At 39.4% G+C, this 20,812-nt stretch overlaps 3 protein-coding genes across 5 annotated transcripts in view; all 3 read left to right on the top strand.

Moving 5' to 3' along the window:
• Positions 1-164: 164 nt before the first annotated feature.
• Positions 165-5,615, top strand: LOC148425050 (troponin I, fast skeletal muscle-like). 3 transcript variants are annotated; one of them, XM_088413070.1, is made up of 7 exons: positions 165-351; positions 2,508-2,544; positions 2,637-2,673; positions 3,406-3,534; positions 4,511-4,600; positions 4,731-4,907; positions 5,060-5,615. In XM_088413070.1, exons 2-7 carry the CDS (start codon positions 2,537-2,539, stop codon positions 5,141-5,143), a joined length of 525 nt encoding a protein of 174 aa, XP_088269196.1. In that variant the 5' UTR covers positions 165-351; positions 2,508-2,536; the 3' UTR covers positions 5,144-5,615. The 3 variants fall into 3 exon arrangements, with proteins under 3 accessions (XP_088269196.1, XP_088269194.1, XP_088269195.1); XM_088413068.1 differs by having other exon boundaries at positions 5,057-5,615; XM_088413069.1 differs by lacking the exon at positions 165-351 and having other exon boundaries at positions 2,442-2,544; positions 5,057-5,615.
• Positions 5,616-5,678: 63 nt separating this feature from the next.
• On the top strand, positions 5,679-12,786 carry aph1b (aph-1B gamma-secretase subunit). Its single transcript, XM_088413067.1, has 6 exons — positions 5,679-5,971; positions 7,529-7,699; positions 8,183-8,256; positions 9,014-9,136; positions 9,923-10,050; positions 11,817-12,786. The coding sequence occupies exons 1-6, from the start codon at positions 5,859-5,861 to the stop codon at positions 11,982-11,984; spliced, it is 777 nt and encodes a 258-aa protein (XP_088269193.1). The 5' UTR covers positions 5,679-5,858; the 3' UTR covers positions 11,985-12,786.
• A 3,687-nt stretch (positions 12,787-16,473) lies between these two features.
• The window catches only part of otog (otogelin), a 60,209-nt gene continuing 55,870 nt past the window's right edge, over positions 16,474-20,812 (top strand). Inside the window, exons 1-5 of the mRNA XM_088413063.1 lie at positions 16,474-16,552; positions 16,706-16,763; positions 17,172-17,226; positions 19,012-19,702; positions 20,305-20,403. Coding sequence (XP_088269189.1) covers positions 16,474-16,552; positions 16,706-16,763; positions 17,172-17,226; positions 19,012-19,702; positions 20,305-20,403 — 982 coding nt within the window. The remainder of the gene's footprint in view (positions 16,553-16,705; positions 16,764-17,171; positions 17,227-19,011; positions 19,703-20,304; positions 20,404-20,812) is intronic.

Genomic DNA, 20,812 nt, shown 5'->3' with positions numbered 1-20,812 from the left:
CACACACACAAAAACTGGCATTGACACGAACCTAAAACAGAAAACAATGAAGGAAAAAAAATATGGCTCCGAGATGAAAAAACCGCAAAGAGAAACTACACTACCCAACGGAAGTGACGCCACTAAGGGGGGTATCATGAATGGCTTTGACCAGTCAGTTACACCACAACATGGACTTGGGTTTGGACTCCCCCTTCAACACTTTCTTTTTGAATGGCTTTACTTCAATCCTCCTATAAAATGTCACTTGTATTTTCATTGATTGTGCTACGGTACCACTGTACTTTTTCAGTTTTCACCCTCATGTTGATATGTGATATGCACCACCACAAGATGTCAGTAATGCCGAAGGTATGGCGTTCGATGCCGGTATTAGTGTTAAAAAACGGAAAATTATGTCTTATTGATATAGGACGAACGCTTAAAGGGACAGTGTGTAAGATTTAGCCCAATTTTCATTAAAATGAATAAATTAAATGATTGTAAATTTAAAAAATGGGCTAATGTAAACAATGCTGTTGTGACACAACTTGCTTTAATGCATGAATGAAAAATTTAAATGAATAGATACACTATATATATACAGTATATATATATATATATATATATATATATATATATATATATATATATATATATATATATATATATATATATATATATATATATATATATATATATATATATACACACACACACACACACACATACGCACACTGTATACTGCACACACAGTATACTGTGTATACTGTGAAAATTAACTCGACTTGATACAGTCATTTTTTTAAACAAAACAATGCTGAGGTCAGAAGTATTAATTGAACAATACTGTAACGGTTGTGGTTATAATTGCAGTGATTCTGGTCTCTGGATAATTTAAGGGTTGCAAAGTAGTTTAAATTTACATCATTTAAATGACTGGGATGAAAACCTTTTTTTTTCAAACACAGGAATGATAAACAAATTCTCATTTCACACTGAACTGGAGGAGAATTTGTGTTTTTGTGTGGGCAAAGGTTTAAGCTTCTCTACCACGGTGTGGGAGCAGCTGATTGGGAACCAGGGGGCACAATAAATCCTCCTAAATTTAGAGCTGACAGCTGCTGGGAGACTTTTTAGCTCTTCATCAGCCAAAATAATCTGCTCTTCTTTTAGAGTCCGTTCCAACTTGCATTTCAAAGATGTATCATGCTGTTGAGATCCTTCAGTAATTGAACAAATCCCTAATTAGGGCACTGTATAAATTCTACATAATTAACATAGTATATATTAAATGCAAAATTGCATAAAAGTGAAGCTGGTTGTTTGTGAATCTGCTTCACAGTCAAGTGTGGAATGTGTGTATTCTTTTGATGGGTTACTGAGTAAAGAGACTCTCTCTCACATTTCAAAAACATGCATGGTAGTTTAATTGAAGACTCTCAATTGTCTAGTGTGTCTCTTTCTATATGCCTAATGACAGGCAATGTCGCCACAGTTACCTTGAAAAAGGGACTTTAATTTCCTCATTACTTTCTATATAAATGAAATAAGTTAGGTTACAAGTTACTTAAACAGTCACATTTAGCAGATAACAACCACCCTGCTTAACATAAAGGTGACACCTGGTTTGCCACTTAATTAGAAGTATGGTTTTAATAGGGATGCTAAAGAGCAAAGTTTTTTTTTAAATTAAAATCAAATAAAGGCAGCATCCTTGTTTGATATCCATCCATCCATCCATCCATCCATCCATCCATCCATCCATCCATCCATTTTCTTCATCCACACTCTCACTAGGATTGCTGGCATGCAGGTGCCTATCTCCGCAGTTTTTGGGCTGTATACTGAGGACACCCTGGGCACACAGAAACAAATTACCACTTTCACTCCCAAGCGCACTTAAGGTCAATTTGGAGGGTTCAATACACCTACTATGCATATTTTTGAGCTTATGCGAAGAAGCCGGGATAGCTGGAGGGAACCCACTCGGGCAATGCTAAACAGGAACAGCTCAGGAACAGTATAGTACATGTAATTGTTGTAGTCTTCAGCCTGCATCTTTTGCACTGAAACCTGCCTCAGACTTAATCAAGGTCAACAAATGCTGGATTTAGGTTTTACATACAGTATATTTTATTGTAAGAGTCAGTAAAATTACACAAGCAAGAGAAATGTGATTTTGATGAAATGGAAAAAAGACAATATATATTGTCCATTATGCTATGGACATGTGTCACACAGTAAGAGACATCATCATTGATAACAAAAATAAAAATAAAATAAAATAAAAAAACTATCATGTTGAAGCAGTCATAATGTTTTATTGTCGAGTGATGCTCCCAGAAGAGAATTCCTTTGAACATTTGTTACTCAGCTGCCACTGCTAGGTCTTACATTCCACATTCTACCCACAGCTTCTGAAGTCAACTGGACAACTGGCGCACACACCTATACACACATACACATTCATGTACATACACTATAAAGAGAAAACCATCCACGTTCATCTCACTTCTTCTCTGCAGGCCACAGAAGAATCAGCTGCGGTGTCAAGATGACAGAGTAAGTCTTTATCTCAACTCTCACTCTCTCACTCTCACGTCTAACTTTTAATCCACAAAACTCACTAGAATCTTCTGTTTTTCCCTATGAAGGAAAAAGATGACTCTAAGCCGTAGGAATTACCTCAAGGTAAAGAACAGTGGCCGCCTGAATCACACTGATTTAATATAAATACTGTAGCAGTATTATCTTTTTACTTTATCTTTTTTTAGTTGGCTTTAACAATGTTACTACATGAATTCCATACAGAAATGAAAATACAACTGTTGCTAAGAAATTGCCACTGAAAAAAATGTGTGTTTTGTGGCATGCTTATTCAGCATGATGAAAAGTATACTAACACTTCAGAGCACCAAAAGCTTGAACCCGAAGATGGCTATCTTTAAAATATGAATTATTACTAATCAACCCTTTTATATAAAATGGCTTGGTGCTTTGACAAGGAAAGCATGAAAAACTATATCATCCATACTTGTTCATAACTGTCACAATTATGCAAAATTAGCATTCTGATTCTTGTCAATTAAATTTAATTTGTCATTTTAAACTGCAGTATGTAATTGAAAATCAGTCAATTGATTTGATCCAAATGCAACATTTTGCACAAAAAAAATTCAAATCAACATCCTCTCCATGAGCTGTGACATTTTGGCCTGTAGGACTTGGGAAGCAGTGACCGGTACAAACTGGTCTTGGCATTGCGCCTCTGCTTTTTGCAGATGATGTGCTGCTGGTTGGTTGCGCTTAGTTTGTCATGGTTAACAAAAGACTGTGCTCAAAGGCGAAGCTCTCTGTACTGGCCGAGCTGCTAATCCTACTAAGAGGAGCCAGGATGTATAAACATCTGCTCTTCCTCCTCAGAGTTTGCTGTTGAGAATAGGTCAGACAATGCTGGATGAAGCAGCTTTACAAGCCCAAGAGGAGAAGACCAGATATATGGAGGAGAACTGCCCTGCTCTTTCTCTCCCTAGTTGCATCCAAGAGTTGCAGGTAAACATCAACTTTCCAACTCTGACCTGTCTAAAGTGAATCAATCCACTCTGAGGCTCCTTTACACAAACCACGAGAAGAAGTGGCCCATGTTGTAATTGCCTGGTTTGTATTGCCATTTCTCAGACATATCTGACCTCATTTGGACAAGAAAATCACATGAGCCAATGGAATTTACTCTTGGTTCAGTTTTTAGTTCAAGTTTAGTTAACTTACTGTAAATTGTAATGGAATGTATGTGTGTTGAGTAAGTGATTCGAAGTGTAGGGCAGGCCCACCTGTGGTACTCAAAAGCGAAAATATAGAGCCTGCATCTAAATGCGGTTTTAATTTTGCTAGTGGTACAGTATAAAGGTAAGTTCAGATCGGAAATTTCTTAACTTGATGTATTTTAAAATAAAATGGTACTTCAAGTGTAAAGTCTCCATTGATGACATGTTTCATGATGTACAGATTTGACTTTAATTCAACGTCCAGGCCGCTGCTAATATGACCGCAGCTGTGTGAGACTTCAAAGGAAAGGGGGAACTGCTCACTTACTGTATATATATATATATATATATATATATATATATATATATATATATATATATATATATATATATATATATATATATATATATATATATATTTAGTGTATTCATTTATTTTTTTCATTCATGCATTAAAGCATGAATGAATGAAATGGTTTTTTTTAACTTGAAAAGTGGGGGTGCTACTTGGCGGGTTTTACTTTTCGTGGGGGATTCTGGTCCCCATTAACTGTGAAAAATGAGGGATCACACTACTTGTGTCAAATTTAGGTCTTTAGTCAAAATCTAGAAATGGCAAAAGATTGGAAGAGTCAGGAATGATGAGATGTATGGCTCCCCCCACAGTGTCAAGGAACAGGCCAAACTGTGCAGCACCCTCAGCAAATAAACGCAGACCACCCACATTCTTCAAATTCATCATTGTTTGTTTGACATGCTGACAGGAGCTTTGCCGGAAACTTCACAAGCAGATTGATTTGGTGGATGACGAAAGGTACGACATGGATATGAAAGTGAAGAAGTCCGACAAGGAGGTAGAGTACATATACATCTTTAAGCTCCACATTTATAAGTAGTAAGAAAATATTGACTTTTTAAAAAAAAAATAGATATCTAAAAGGGAATATTACTGTTTTAATCAATGTGATTACCCTTCGATATCAGATCAACGACCTGAAGTTAATGGTTCAGGATTTGAACGGAAAATTTAAGAAGCCAGCCTTGAAGAAGGTACGGATGTCAGCTGATGCAATGTTAGCTGCCTTGCTTGGGTCGAAACACAAAGTTTCTATGGACCTGAGGGCCAATCTGAAGCAGGTCAAGAAGGAGGTAAAGGATGAGGTTGGTAAATTACACACAAGATACACATGAAATTGTTGTAGCAAAGCTTAGATTTTTCCCTCTGATCTAATTCTTTGATCTAACCCAAACTATAATATTTTAGAACACTTATGCACAAGCACAACTGACTGTTTGCATGTGTCCCTCAGCAGAAACAGACCGATGACTGGAGAAAGAAAATTGAGGACAAAGCTGGAATGGATGGCAGGAAGAAAATGTTTGAGACAGAGGCCTGAACTCCAGAATATTCTTGTATTGTTGACCAGCATCATTTCAATGTTTCATATGTAACCATGTTAATATTGTTGCATAACCCAAGACAAACAAAAACGCCAAATGACTCTATAGCTGGTGAAAAGAAACAAAATGAATGCTGGTCTCAAAATAACTGTTGCATTGCACCACTTTGTCCCACAACATAAATCAAAAGATACATGTATTTACAAACACATTTTATGCGATAAGGATTGGCACAATGTGAATAAAGAATAAAACTGAAATAACAAAATGATTAGCTAATTTACATAAATTTACAGCGAGTGTAAAGTATAAATATAGCGTAGTAAGTAAAGTATAAAATGACATTGAATTGTTAGACAAAGACTGCTAGGTTACTTCCAGGATCCTTTGGCATATAATATAATAAATCCCATGGAATATAATATAATCATTGTCAAAACTAGATTGGAACTCTTTGACAGAGGCTCATTCACGCAATTGAAACTTGTCAATAAAGTTTTTACAAAGAGGATTTTTTTTTTTATCTTAAACTCGTGACATCACGAGAGAAGCCTGAAACTGGCGGAAGTAAAGGGAGTTGTCGCAACCATCAACAGCCGGAATAGGCTCCAATTAGTCATTTAAATAAAGCGTTCGATAAATTTTGTCGGAATCTTGACAAAGCGCTTGGAATCGCCTAGTGTTCTACACATTCACCAAGAACCACGAACAATGACGGCGGCGGTGTTTTTTGGCTGTACCTTCATTGCCTTCGGCCCTGCCATAGCCCTGTTCCTGTTTACCATCGCCCGGGAGCCTCTGAGGGTCATCTTTCTCATAGCAGGGTAAGACGCAACGCATTTCTTCCCCGAAGGACTCTTGATTTAGCTCCTTCATTGTAGTTACGTTTACCTGGTCGTGTTAGGTGGATAAACGCGAGTCGTTGTGCGGCTAAACATGCTAGCCGAACTCGCCATTAGATTTATTTTTGTTGTTGTTGTTGTTTACAAACGCCTTCAAGTCCGCTCCCCAGTTACCAATTGCTTGCATCTTAACTATATTTTGGTCATAATGTGGTTGTCCTCCGAAAATAATAGATCAATTCGATTGTCTTTCTTGTGTTAACTCAGAGCTTGTGCAAAACCCATTGTGCAGAACCCATTCAGTAGCATGAAGATGGGAACTATACATTGTCGTTCGTAACACACACTAACACATGAAGAATTTGCTGTCTGCTTTGCAATTTGAATTGAATCCAAGTATAATTATTATTCTTGTTTTACTTCAGTCCAAAATCACCGAGGCTAGGCTTAGGGCTGCACGATGAGGGCCCAAATAATAATCAAGATTATTTTGGACAATATTGAAATCACAATTACTGTAAACTTTTTTGTTTTGTTTTTTTAAACTGAATGTGCATATTATGAATAAAAGTCAAAGTTCCTCTAATCATTCTTTAATGAACACATTGTTATTTGTCTTTGGAAACAAAAAAATGTACTGTACATATTAAGAGATTTTCAATGTTTGCATGTGTGCACTCCCACAGCTGTTATTTTCTTCTATAGACGACAAATGAAACGATCATGGAATACCTGATCACTTTTGGAAAGCAATGGTTTACTTAAATGCTGGAGGGGCTCTTAAAACCAACCACTTCTGAAGCAGATGTATGACAAATGCTATTTTTTATACAAACAAAATATATGCATATGTGCAAATACACGCTCAATAGATTTCATTTTACATAATCCAGTGCTCCCGCAACCCTTGAGAGGATAAGTGAATATGCAGCTAGTATAATGTATAGTAGGATAGTACAGTTCCCCAAAATAACCATGTATTGGGATTTATTTACCCACCACCTCAGTGCAAACACTTCTATTGAACTATCTGTGAACCAACAATAAGTGCAAAAACTAATTTTGGGCAATTTTCACAAAAATCAACTTGAAATTTTTAGTATTATTGCTATTTATTATTATTGAGATTCAGATTTGTTCCTCCTGCAAGTCATTACAAATTGGGAGAAATTATTATGTCTGCTCATCTTGTTGTGCAATATAGAAATCGATTTAAATCCAACAAGCCATGTCTGTCATCTAGCGGTGAGGGGTGCTATTACATTTTGATACTTAACGCATTTTTCCTGTCTGGCACCCACAAATTTGCACATGAACAACCTCCCAATATTTTTATACAAATTAATCTGTATTTCATAGAAAATATTTTTTATCAGTGTTTTGGAAGATGTTTTGAGGTGGCAGAGGTAATCAAAGTGCCACTCCGAGATGGCTCGCTGCCTGCCAGTTGCCCATCCCTGCTCTTGGAGGTAAATACTAAGATGTTTTTACATTCTTTCTTATAACTTGTTGTTTGTGTGTGTGTTTGCTTTCTTACAGAGCGTTTTTCTGGCTCGTTTCTCTTCTGCTGTCCTCTCTGGTTTGGTTCATCTCCGTTCAAATAAGTAATAAGGAGAGTGCGGTTCAGCAAAAAGGCCTCCTGATCTTTGGTGTGGTGCTGTCTGTCCTCCTGCAGGAGATCTTCCGCTTTGCCTACTACAAGCTGCTAAAGTGAGCTATATACCACACCGTTGTTTGAATGCTTTTACTCACTGCTGTAACACTAGATACTTTGAAAACTCTAAATATGTGTGATTGTGAAGTTGTACAGGTTGGAATTCATTAATACTTTTAGAAAAGAAAATCCCCCAGAGTCACTCACCTTCAAAGGTCACACCGCACCCAAGCCAGATTTCAGCATATTGTTTTTTTCTTAAATTTACTTTACCATGTGTGTGTCTTGCTATTTCTTGGGAGTGTGCGCGTTTCATTGTAAGGCCAACACACCACAGCAAGTACGAGTGATGACAAAGCCAAAGCCATGGACAATTGATTGTTTTACTTGCATGACACTTGTTGAAAAAAAAAAATCTAAAGTAATTTAACACTTTGCAATGATTTTGACTCTTGGAATTCCATACGTATCTTAGTCACAGACATTAATGTTCTGTATTGGTACTTCTTGTTTACAATCTTATTGTATGGCATTTGCAGGAAAGCAAATGAAGGTCTCCTCACCCTCAGTCAGGAGGAAACGATGCCCATCTCCATACGACAACTGGCCTATGGTACGCTTCCAAAAATAACAGATATTAAAAAAATCTTTCAATCAAGGTAGTGTTGAGATAAATTGAACAACCAAATATTTAGATTTTGGAATGTACAGGGTGTTTTTCAGGTTGTGTGACCTAACAGTACCTAAAATCTAAATGGCTGACGATATGAACTTTTCCTGAAAGCTAGTGATTTTAATGGTTTCTTATTAAAAAAAAATCTAAGAAATAATTAACTTTTTCACAAATTTTCACTGCGTGAGCCCATAGTTTCACAACGCCCCAAAGCCATTTCCATTTCTTGCCAAATATTTTGAAGAGTCTATTCTATCCCAGTGAATACTGTTATCAGTAAATTGCATTGAAATTGATGCAAACCGGGTTTTACACAAAAAGTAAAAACATTGCGTGTGCGTGAAATAACAGTGGTCTGGCATCCATTCATCGCAGCCACAAATTTCACCGTTAAAGTTTACCTTGTTAAAATAAGTTTTTGGAACGTGACAATCTTACAATATGAAAACAATTTACCATCTATAAATAAAAACAAAAGACTTTCCCATTCAGTGATTTCACCGTGCATGTTATTTCATGCAATTCCTATTGCACTAAATTTCGACCTAGTATTGAAGTCAAACTACAAACCATTTCAAGACCATTTAGGGATAGGATAGTACAAACTTGTTGAACATAGTGCTAACATTCTGTTCTTAAATCCTCCACTGAAATGGTTATGTTTTAATCATTAATGCTATTTTGGGGTCTGTTTCAGTGTCTGGCCTTGGTTTTGGATTCATGAGTGGTGCCTTTTCTGTGGTGAACATTTTGGCTGACTCTGTTGGCCCAGGAACCATCGGGATCCATGGAGATTCACAGCACTACTTTTTGTCTTCAGGTAGCGCTTTACTCTCCTACTGTGTGTGCCGGATAAGGGTTACAAAGAAAACAGGCTGGTTAGGGACTCCCGAAGACCGAACCCCTGGTGTAGACCAAGAGTTTTTAACCATTTTGGGGTACAGTAGACTGTCACCCTAGCGTGTGTATGTGAACACAAGTTAACAGCGAGCTAAACTCTATTCAAAATAAATACGGGAGTCAGGAAGTAGCGTCCAATTGGTTTATTCACAGGCACTGTCATATCCAATATGAATCAGACTGAAACTAAAGAAAACAAAACACATATGCAATATATAAGTGATTGTCTAATTACAATACATATGCATCCATCCAAACATTTTCTAGAGCCGCTTATCCTCACAGGGGTCTCAGGCTCGCTGGCGCCTATCTCAGCTGGCTTCAGGCAGTAGCCGGTGGACACCCTGAATCGGTTGCCAGCCAATCGCAGGCCACACAGAGACGAACAACCATGTACGCACTCAGTCAGACCTAAGGACAATTCAGTGTGTCCAATTCACCTGCCATGCATGTTTTTGGAGTGTGGGAGGAAGCCGGAGTGCCCGGAGAGAGCCCACGCGGGCTCGAGGAGAACATGCAAACTCCACACAGGAAGGCCGAGCCAGGTGGATTTGCGGACGTGCTATTCACTGCGCCACCAAGCCGCCTTACCCCGATACAATATACTGATAATGAATTAGGTGGAAAATGTGAAATTCGCAGTGTCCACATGTTTTTTTGTTTGTTTTTTTAAAAGCCCTTACCTTTGTCTTTTACCTTTCTATAGCGTTCATGACGATGGCCATTATCCTTCTCCACATGTTCTGGGGTGTGGTCTTCTTTGATGCCTGTGAGAAGCAGCAATGGTGGGCGGTTGCTGCTGTTGTCATAAGCCACCTGGTTGTTTCCTGTCTGGTGAGTGATGTGAAAAAAGAAAAAGAGCTCACATTAGAAATATGCAATCTTGCCTACACTGTGGCTGCGTTACTATCAGTCAGGTTTGCATCATGAGGAATGTCAAATTTATCACACAAGTGATTGATTAAAAAAATAATCGCAATATGTTGAGAACCACTTACTTACAGGGGCTGAAGAATTTGAGCAATCTCCTAACCTAATAACCATAAAAATAGAAATACAGTGTCCCTGGCTTACATTATTTTCATGTTGCGATGTGGAATAGTGAGTTTTTCGTCCACTTTTTACTGTATTTTCCTGGCTTTGCGACAAAAACAACCATGACCCTAAGGGGTTGGCTGTATTTGTGTTGTTTTGCCTCCATCTGCTGACATTTTTAGGTAATTGCACTTATTTACTATTGCGGTCAAACTGCTTCCATGAAACTCGTGACTCCAATGCTGGTCTGCTATTGGTCGGCCTCACTCATTTCAAAATGGCGGAACTTGTTCGATTGTGAGTGGTTACAAAACATTGTTTGTAATACATTTTATTGCTTAATTTAAACTTGAAAGGAGTAGCCATGGTTCCTAAGATTACTAATGGTGTTAAAGAGAGAAGTAAGAAGATGATTTATAAGGAAACGAAGCTGGAGATAATCAAGAAATAACGAAGTACGCTACCCTTACTAGGAAATATGGGCATAACAAGCGCCACTCAAGGGTAAATAAATCCTTTCTATATTTTTTATTTGTGATGTTTTCTGATTGTATACATGTACATTATATATACGTAGCACTTACTATACTATTTTGGTACCCATTTTTAATATGTATGTACAATTTTGATGTTTTTACCTGGGGTTCTAAACGCATTAGGTATTTAACTTAGGTTTGGATTGCTTGCCATATGATGAATTCGTCTTACGAGCCTAACCGCGGAACCAATTAATATCGTAACACGGGGGCCCACTGTACTTGAACCCGTATTTAGAAATGAAATAAAAAATTATTGGCTCTCTCAGCTCTTTCACATTTTTTATTCATCCATTACCTTAGGTGAGTTAGGGTTAGAGTCGATGTTTGGATCTAATAATTAACTTTGAGTGTGCCCTATGGGCTCAATGTTTCATTATGTTCGTTAAAGATCACACTCCCCACCTAGACATTTTGCCAAGACAACATATTTGCCCATAAATCCTTTTCATAAAAGTAAAATGACATGTCATTAGGCTTGATTTGTAATACAGTAGTACCTCTATTTATGAACTTTTCTTAGAACAAAAACAATCAAGGTTCCTTAATGCCTCTCTCTTGATACGAAGGAAAATTCAGGATACGAAAGATGAAAATTGTTGGTCTATAATAATGTGACACCAGCACTGCCTCGGAAAAGACTAATGTAATATGTCATCACAAACTGCAATGTCTCCCTTCGCTGCTGAATCTTGTAATTTTAATATTAATTTGTTACAGTTTTTGATTTTTATAATTAGTTATTATGCTGGCTTATCCACAAATGAGCCGCCACTAATCTATAAATATGTAGTACAAGGTTTTTATTGGGGGGGTTGAAACTGACTAGGCTATTTATGTGTAAAGAGTGCCTCTACTTAGGAAAAAATCATGCTACGAAATGATTTACAAAAGTAATTATTTTGGATGGATATGTACCACTATGGTAAATGTGTTCCCTTCTTTTGAAAGGTTTCTTTGTTAATGTGTAGCAATTGTAATTAACAAAGTGACATTTGTGACTAGTGACTTCTCCTTCTCTTTTCACAGACCTTCCAGAACCCAGAGTATGTTGCTAGCCTGGTTCCCACCTACATTATCTTGTGCCTAATGGGCATGTGGGCCTTTTACTCTGCGGGCGGGTCCTTCAGGAATCTCAAACTTTGCCTGACCTGCAAAGACAAAGATTTCCTGCTTGCCAACCACCGGGCCAGATAACGCAGCAGTCCGGGGAGCTCCCTGGAGTCTCCATACGTAGATCTCACACACACAACACAATACAAAGGCAGTGCTTGGTCTCTGTCAGTACCAATTTTTTATTTGAACATAATGTTATTTTACAAAAGGACCTGTAAAAGAAGTGACTGATTTACTGAGGAAGGATACCATTTTGAAGAGATCCACATCCAGTTTAGGTAAAACTCAGACATGTGTTTCCCTCACAAATAAATCCCATGCTGAATTTTGCCCATGGTTTTAATTTGCTGCAGTTAGAGGAACCTGGTTGAATGTCACCGCCCCAACGTTTAAACCTTTGTGAAAGTTTTGATTGTTTGTAATGTATCATGGTTTTCAAGTAAAAAAAAAACAAAAACAAAAAAAACTGTTGTGTATTGGACATAATTGCCACTGAGTAAATGCTTGACAGTCTAGACAGAGCAATGTAAGTTATGAGATGGATTTGTTTTCCCGAACTGTTTTTGATACTGTCTTGTATTACTTGGCAGATGACAGATTTGAAAGCAAGCGCAAAACACTTAGTGATCCCAAGAACAAATTGAGCTATGAAACCTTTGGAATTTTATGAATGATTTGTTATTTTATTAATGCAGCATTCTTTTATTTTCTGTATCCTGTTTGGATAAGTGTGCCAATCTTTTTTTTGTTGTTGTTAATTTAAAAAGTAAACTTAAGATATAAGTATGAGAGGGTCACAATGAAGTAAGTTTTTAAAAAAACAGATTCAAGAAACATCACCTACTTGCACTGTAATGCTCTCAAATAAATTTGTTGTCTGGCATTTTGAAATGTTCCATAAATATCAACTCATGTTAATATGTGTTTGACTTTCCCATTTGACTTTCATAGGAGAAACGAGTGCTTTACTGTAACATTTTCAAATTTGTGAATAGTGGAACATTCGGTTCTTTTGTTTTAAGAATCTGGGGGTCGCAGCAACAGCGGCCACCTCTCTTTTCTCACCTGCTCTCTGCTTGTCTTACAGTAGGCTTGAAATATTAGCTCTATTTTCCTTGAGAAATTATGCATCTGCATTTTTTCTAGGAGTCGTGCTTGTTTCATGTTGTTTCCAATCCTGCATACCTCTTCGCACAAAAGCATTTTCAGTGCCCCAAACAGAAGGTTTGTGGAAAACATAAGGCACACCGAACAATACGGTGATTGAGTTGACTCACAGTTCGTCAGTCGTTTTCTATTTGTTCCATCCTTCCTTTTGAAAATGTTGGCTAGCAGCTTGACGTTCGACCTCCTCTATATTTCTCTTCCTCATTTGATTTGCCTCCTGTGCTGGGCCGGGGCCCCTCAACATATGCCATTTCTGAATAAGAATAGAAAGTAAAATTGTTGCATTGCTGATGTATACACATAGCATGTTTTGTCATCAAATGTGCCAATGTTTTTGTTCAAAAATTTTTTGTTCATAGATTACTGTATACCAATATGGTGTTTTCCTACTTTGCATCGGTTCACATGTACCTGACGGGTCCTGTGACTCAATACTGGATGAAGTCAGATCAGTTTGTTCCTCTCCCCCAGAATCATCACTAGTGCCTTCAGCTTGTGTTACAGAGGAACTTCTAATTTGGTTAGGAAGACAATATGGAATCGTTACATCTACTAAAACTGTTTAAGAAGAGCCAACACAAATTGAATTTCACCATTTAACTTATTATGAGATTTAGTACTATCTTCTTTCCTGAAGGATGAGCTGAACTGTGCACATATGTCGGAAATCACGTCAAGAGGAAGGCCATGCAGATGGAAGACATGATGGAGGAGACGTTGGGCCATTTCTTTTGCTGACGGGAGCTTGGGCAGGCGTACGAAGTGCGCCATTTTGCTGAATCGGTGCATTATTGACACGATAACTGTTTTGCCGTCAGAAGGGGGCAGGCCAGTGATGAAATCCAGTGAGACGTGGGACCAGGGCCGGTGTGGGATAGGCAGAGAACAGAGTAGGCCGGCCGGAAGCTTGTGACTGGGCTTGTGTCGGTTGAAGACTGGACAGGCCTTGATGAACTCACGTACGTCATGATCCATTGTGGGTCACCAAAAGCGTTGACTGAGGACCCCTAAGGTCCGCTGAACCCCAGGGTGGCAGGTCAGTTTGGTGGAATGAGCCCATTGCAACACGTCGGACCGGAGAGAATCAGGGACTGGCAGGCATCTAGGTGGACAGGCGCTGGGTGTGGGCTGGTTCCTAACCACAGAATTCATCCTCTCCTCTAGCTCCCAGGTAAGAAGGCCGACCACACAAGACGGAGGAAGGGATGTATAGGACTCTTTGCCCTGGGTGTCCTCTCGGTCAAACTGCCTAGACAGGGCGTCTGGCTTGATGTTTTGGGATCCAGGGCGGTAGGAGAGGATGAAGTCAAACCTGGTGAAGAAGAGGGACCACTGGGCTCGACGAGAATTCAATTCAATTCAAGATTGTGAATGGAAAAGGCCGGGCTTTATACTGCCGTATGTACTCCATATTTTTGTGGTCCGTCCACTTCTGGAATGGAGCTTTGGCACCTTCCAGCCAATGCCGCCATTCTTCTAAAGCCAGCTTCACAGCAAACAGTTCACGATCCCCGATGCTGTAGTTAACATCGCCAGGAGAAATAAGACGGGAGTAGAAGGCACACGCGTGGAGCTTGTGATCTTTTCCAGACCGCTGAGAAAGAACAGCTCCAATCCCAACTTCCGAAGCATCCACCTCTACCACAAATTGCAGTTCTCTGTCAGGCATCACGAGAATGGGGGCTGACGTGAAGTGATTCTTGAGGGCCTGGAAGGCCTCCTCGGCCGCGGGTGTCCATTGGCACCTTGTTTTGACGCTGGTTAGAGACGTGAGAGGCCGGGCTATGGTGCTGTAATTCCTGATGAACCTCCTGTAGAAATTTGCAAAGCCAAGGAACCGTTGTAGCTGTTTTCCGGTGTCTGGTACTGGCCATGAGGTGACTGCTGAGACCTTAGCTGGGTCCATGCCAATTTTGTTTAGTAAATGATGTACCCCAGGAAGGAAACCGAGGCGGACTGGAACTCACATTTTTTAGCTTTAACGTACAGGGAGTTCTCCAGCAGGCGTTGTAAGACGGAGCGAACATGCTGCACGTGCTCCTCTTGCGTCCAAGATATCATCCAAATATACATAGACATATCGGTCCAACATGTCTCACAGAACATCATTGATGAGGGCTTAGAACATTGCGGGGGCATTCATAAGTCCAAAGGGCATTACCATATATTCGTAATCCCCCACGGGAGTGTTAAATGCTGTCTTCCATTCTTGTTCACAAAAAAGAATCTTGCGCCCACAGGAAAGGACGAAGAGTGAATGATGCCTGCCTCTAAGGAGTCGTTTATGTACCCTCCATCGCTTGCTGCTCCAGTCCAGAAAAGGAGTAAAGGCGGCCCCCAGGGGGTATCGCTCCAGGTAGCAGGTCGGTTGCTCAATCGTATGGCCGGTGGACTTGACTGAGAATTGACTGATGTCAAGATATTCGAAGGGGACACCTGCAATGTCCGCTGGGGCTGGTGGAGCGACGCGGGGTGCAGGGACGGAGGCTTGATGGAGGCAGAAAAGATGACATGAAGGTCCCCAGCGGTTGTGGCGACAGAGCCAGGGACGGCCCAGGATAAGAGGGATGTTTGGATGGTCAAGGATATGGTCGAAAGTATTGCTGGAAGGCTCTTGCTGGACGCATGGAGACAATCTGGCAGATTGTGGATGGAAAAGGCCGGGCTTTATACTGGTGAATGGAAAAGGCCGGGTTATATACTGGTGAATGGAAAAGGCCGGGCTTTATACTGGGCGGTGGATAGGTGGCAGCCGACGCTGTTCAGGGCTGATTGGCAGGAGGGATGAGCCGGTGTGATGTGTTGGGCAATGAGTGGCCAGGCCAATAGCTTCGTGACAGATAGCTTTGTGACAATTTTTGTTTCATTGTATTTTATAACCTAAAAGCTACACAATTTATAGCTAGCTTCAAAGAATAGCAGTAGTCCAACAAAATGGACACTTTGTCATTTTTATTCTGTCTTGCAAAACAGACTGCAGTATTTATATTTAGTTCATTTTTTCCATTTTTTTTTTTTTTTAAATGACTCCCGATCTTTTACTGGGTCATCAAATGATACAATAACAAGTCCACATAAGATATGGACTAAAATACCTAGATGGAATTATGAAACAAATTTATTATTGTTTTGACATTGACAGTCACAATGACAGAATTTGCTTAGCTTCTCTACGGAAGATTGGAGGGGCTTGGAAAAGCTCACTGGAAAACCCAGCCCACCAACTCACCCACCTTTGCATATTTTATGCTAATGAGCAAGTGGACCAGGTCTTCAGGTGCACGCCAAGTACCTCGAGGATGAGCCGAATGGAGCAGAAGCGGCAGCGGCGGGAGTGCGGCTGGAAGGTTTTCACAAGGTGGTGATGTCAAAACCCGACTGACTTAGGATCTACAAAACACGAATGGATCCCTACTTAGGATTTAGATGGCAAAGTCGTCTTTTGTTCTTTTTAGTTTTCTATTTTACCTTAATTTATCAAGGTGAGTCTTGTTGATAAAATGGTGAAATAACTTTAATGTGCTGTCAGTACAAGAAGGAAAAAAATAGGTGGTTAAATGCTGAGTATCTGCTTTAACATCCTGTGTCTATAGGTAATATAATCACTCATCAATCTTAATTTACTTTGATTTTAGCACAGCTATCAAGGAATGATGTGGACGTGGACAATTCTAACTCAGATGAATTATATAAGTAAGTTAAATTGAAATGTTTTTCTTTACATTCGTCAATGTAATTTGCATTATTTTCCATTTAAAAATATTCTGATGCATACTTTTTTTTAAATCGACGGCGGTGTTCTGAAAGTCAACAAAAGTTGAACTTAGAAGTTAGTTTTTATTTTTCACTTAAGATGCTAAACTGGTAAATTGCTGCTTGCCTTCATTTTTCTTCCAAAGAATACATAAAGACTTTGCTTATTATTTATTTGGTCAGATGACAACTGAAACAATTTTGACGTGGTGTTGTGGGAGAAATCAGGCAGATGTCGATTATTCCCTCGATTGACAGTTTGGTTTCATGGTATTTCGCCTGATGGGAGATCAACAGGGAAAGCAGCAGCAGCAGTAACAAACCTGCCCTTGTTCTTTTCCGTAACAGCAACAGTACCAGGATAAAGCAGCAGAAATGGGACACCACTTCCCAGGGAAGGCAGGTAGGCTGCAACATTCACCATCCTTCCTGATGGACTTGCTGGGATTCCGCTGAAATATTTTGACTAAAGCGCAAGTCAAGAGAGAATACTGTAACAAATCTCTTGGCAAGCATAGCTCCCATATCACTTTTTAACTTATTTCATTGATTCGGGTGTTTTTTCAAACATATTAAATCCAAAGTATAAATATGATGGCGTATTTTGAATTATGTTACTTTTTTTTATTAGTTTACTCATAGTCTTCTCAGTTCTAAAAAAAACAAAAAAACAACAACAAATGTTCAAGTTTCCTTTGATAGGATTTATTCCATTCAATAAATATGTAGACTCCATCATCTCATTTTGAATAGTAAAAATGAGGCAAACACTTAAGGTGAAGGAACCCGAACAGTTATTACACACACACCTTATTAAATTCTTACACCGAAAGTATGTTTCTGGGAACTTGCTCAGTAAAACAAACAAACAAAAAAAAGAACTAATATTTGATCCGTCGGAACAACTGAGAGATATTCCCAGTAGAAATATACAGAAGCTCTTCTGTTATTTCACTATCATCTATCAGTACTTCCATCAGCCTCAATTTGGTTGTTGCTTTTATCCAATTGTCCTTTGACCGAGAAAGGCGTGAGAATCCGGTCCAAACTACAGAGCTATAAAAAAGAACAAAGCGATTATAGCGCAGGTCACAAGTCAAAGGCACACAAATAAAGAGAGTAGATCTATTTCAGATTAGATCAGCAAACCCTTTGTCGTTAGGTTGTTCAATATTCAACATTTGGGTCAGCTGCACTGTGGCCAGTTTTGTTTCATGCTCAGGTTCTGTTGCTGACCTTTGATGAATAATTACTTGTATAGCGAACCCCCAGATCCTTCAATACTCCCATTTGCCATCTGCTTTGTTCCTGCTGTTTGGGAAGAAAGCCTTGGCTTGAGAGCTCAGGTATCCCCAGAGCCTCAAGTTTGGAAGTTTCTTTTGTTATGCTTGCTGAAGAAAATTATTTACCGTAAGATCATTTTCTGCAACTTTCCATGAAAATCTTTGACAATTTGCATTTTTTTTTTTTTTTTGGAAAACAGTCTGAATTTAATTCACTCAGAGTGATTAGTGGTAGATTATTGCTTTGTAGACAAACTGGTACACACTGATGTTACACCCAGGAGCAATTTTTATCCTGGTACTCAAGGGCAGTTCAAAGTGACAGGTTTGATGTTATAGCTCCATAAATTGGAAGCTCGAGCAAAGTTCAGGGAAAGTCCCAATAACTATCCATCCATCCATCCATCCATCCATCCATCCATCCATCCATCCATCCATCCATCCATCCATCCATCCATCCATCCATCCATCCATCCATCCATCCATCCATCCATCTATCCATCCATCCATCCATTCTCTATTGCTGCTTGTCGTCACCTGCACCTGCAGCACCGCCTGCTGTCCGTAATGAGGGTCTAAATCTTACACACTGTCCCTTTAAGAGCCCGATCCAGTATGTTTCGGATGTTTCATTTCAAGCAACACACCCGATTAAAACGATTAGCTCATCAGCATGCTTCGCAGAATCCTAATAACTTAGGACCCCTAGGACCTAGGACCCCTGTCCTGGTCTTGCCTTGATAGTTACATTTTCTTGCATATTGCATCTCCATATGCAAATGCAGGAATTTCTATGAAATCCATGACCCCTAGTTGGCCCTTTGAATCTGGTTACATTTTTCGAAGTGGATTGGTTACGTTCGTTGAACAAAATACCAATAGAGTGTCCCTCTCCTGTCTTTTAGGAATTTCAATCAACAGACGTACCATTTGTTGCCAACATATCATCCTCCATGGAATCTCTGGTCAGTCAAAACGAGACGACCGCCAATTACTTGTTGAAGACGTCTTTCATCTCACAAAGAAGACTGGACTCCAACTTGACAAAATCTTCAACAATTGTACCCATTGCTTCAATGCCACCAAGAACGGGACATTCTAAGCAATTAGAAGCAGCCACAATATCTCTCATCCAATCACCAAATAGAACAACACCATCCAAACAATCCTCAACCCCCTCAGCGATGTCTAAGCCATCTGCAACGCAGACAGTGCTCAACAGCCAATCAGCAACCACTGCAGCCTCAGCCAGTCAATTAGATGGCACTACAAAATCTTCACATACGATACTATCCAGAAAATCCTCAGTTCCCTCATCTACTCAAACAATGGTTCATGCAAGTCAGCCATCCTCCAGCCAATCCACAGCAAGTCCGTTCCAAGTCAACCAAACTGTAGCTTCTCTAACTTCTCACAAAACAGCCGACCAATTCAGAAATACCTCACAAACATCAGACACGATGACCACCTATCCCGAATCTCTGAATAAAACAGGAAACTCTGCAAGCAGAATCTTCTCGCATGATGAACATCCAATTAATGCTTCCGTTTTCACCAGAAAGGCGAAAGAAGCTTTAAGGTTTCATACGATTTCAGGTACATGTTTACTTATATAAATTTCACAGTCAAATTATGCAATCTGCAATTCTCACTTGGTTTTGCTATTGTGGGCTTCTTCCTGTCCCAATTTATGCATGACAATTTCACGAATATTCTAAATGGTGGAGTACAGATGTTGTCTGTCATTCCAATCTGTGTTTAAATGTGGCTTGATACCATAATACATTGACTCTGTTTTACACCTTTTCGTGAACAAAAGGAAAACAGCCTTTAACTTCCTAATTAATCCCACTGTTTGATACCTGTACTTGTGTGTGTGATCTGGCTGAGCGCTCACAAATGCTATGAGCTCACCGAGCAGATGGGCCTAAGAAGAGCCATTGTTTGGTGGTCTATTCAGTGACTGGTAATTTTTAATTGGTGCTTTGTTCTAAAGTGTAGATGGAGTCCTTGGAATTTGACAATTTTGAGGCTTTACTGCATATCAGCAGCACTGTAGAATAATGGTTAAAAATGTGGAATCCCTGCCCGAGCCTTCCTGTCTGGCTTTTTCCTGCTCTCCCCATACCGGGTGGTAGAGCTTCCTCCCGTGTTCCTGAGCGACAATGTACCGTAACTACTTTTTTGCCTTTTTGTAGAGACGTGTTCATTTCGATGCCTGAACGGCGGTTGGTGCACTCAGTCAAAGTCCTGTGACTGCAGCCTATTTCAGGCCACTGGACACAGGTGTCAGACAGGTATGCCTTCAATGGAATTTAAAAAAAAATCTGCAGCCATGGTATGACTGGGATGTTTTGTTTGATAATTTTTAGTCAAGTCGCTGATCAAACACATTTGCTCAGATGCAAAATATGTGGGTATTCAATCATGCAACCCAACATGAAAGAACCCACATTTTGCTTGCTAACAGCAAGGGATCGAGAGAGAAGAAACACAAACACTAAGAAATAAACTCTGTTTGTCTTCAATATACAAAAATAATTGTACTGTATATGAATTATCAGCCATTCAAAATATATAAAACCCACTAATTCATTAAATGAAACATGCTTACATTTTTTTTTGACTTGGTTCAATTCAAAACAGCACAATGTATGAAGCATACGACAATTAACTCTGCCACAGCATTCAGTGTTTTTTTTTTTT

The sequence above is a fragment of the Hippichthys cyanospilos genome, chromosome 4 (assembly GCF_059441005.1).
Source record: "Hippichthys cyanospilos isolate Australia breed blue-spotted pipefish chromosome 4, RoL_Hcya_1.0, whole genome shotgun sequence".
Taxonomy (NCBI): Eukaryota; Metazoa; Chordata; class Actinopteri; order Syngnathiformes; family Syngnathidae; genus Hippichthys; species Hippichthys cyanospilos.
This window is presented reverse-complemented; position numbering and strand designations above follow the sequence as displayed.

Excerpts from the sequence above, each read along its gene's own strand:
- LOC148425050 (XM_088413068.1), top strand. Across the intron at positions 3,535-4,510 it reads GTTGCATCCAAGAGTTGCAG|GAGCTTTGCCGGAAACTTCA; the intron begins GTAAACATCAAC and ends ACATGCTGACAG. Across the intron at positions 4,601-4,730 it reads TGAAGAAGTCCGACAAGGAG|ATCAACGACCTGAAGTTAAT; the intron begins GTAGAGTACATA and ends CTTCGATATCAG.
- aph1b (XM_088413067.1), top strand. The coding sequence starts at position 5,859 with ATGACGGCGGCGGTGTTTTTTGGCTGTACCTTCATTGCCTTCGGCCCT. Across the intron at positions 9,137-9,922 it reads GCACTACTTTTTGTCTTCAG|CGTTCATGACGATGGCCATT; the intron begins GTAGCGCTTTAC and ends ACCTTTCTATAG. Across the intron at positions 10,051-11,816 it reads ACCTGGTTGTTTCCTGTCTG|ACCTTCCAGAACCCAGAGTA; the intron begins GTGAGTGATGTG and ends CTCTTTTCACAG.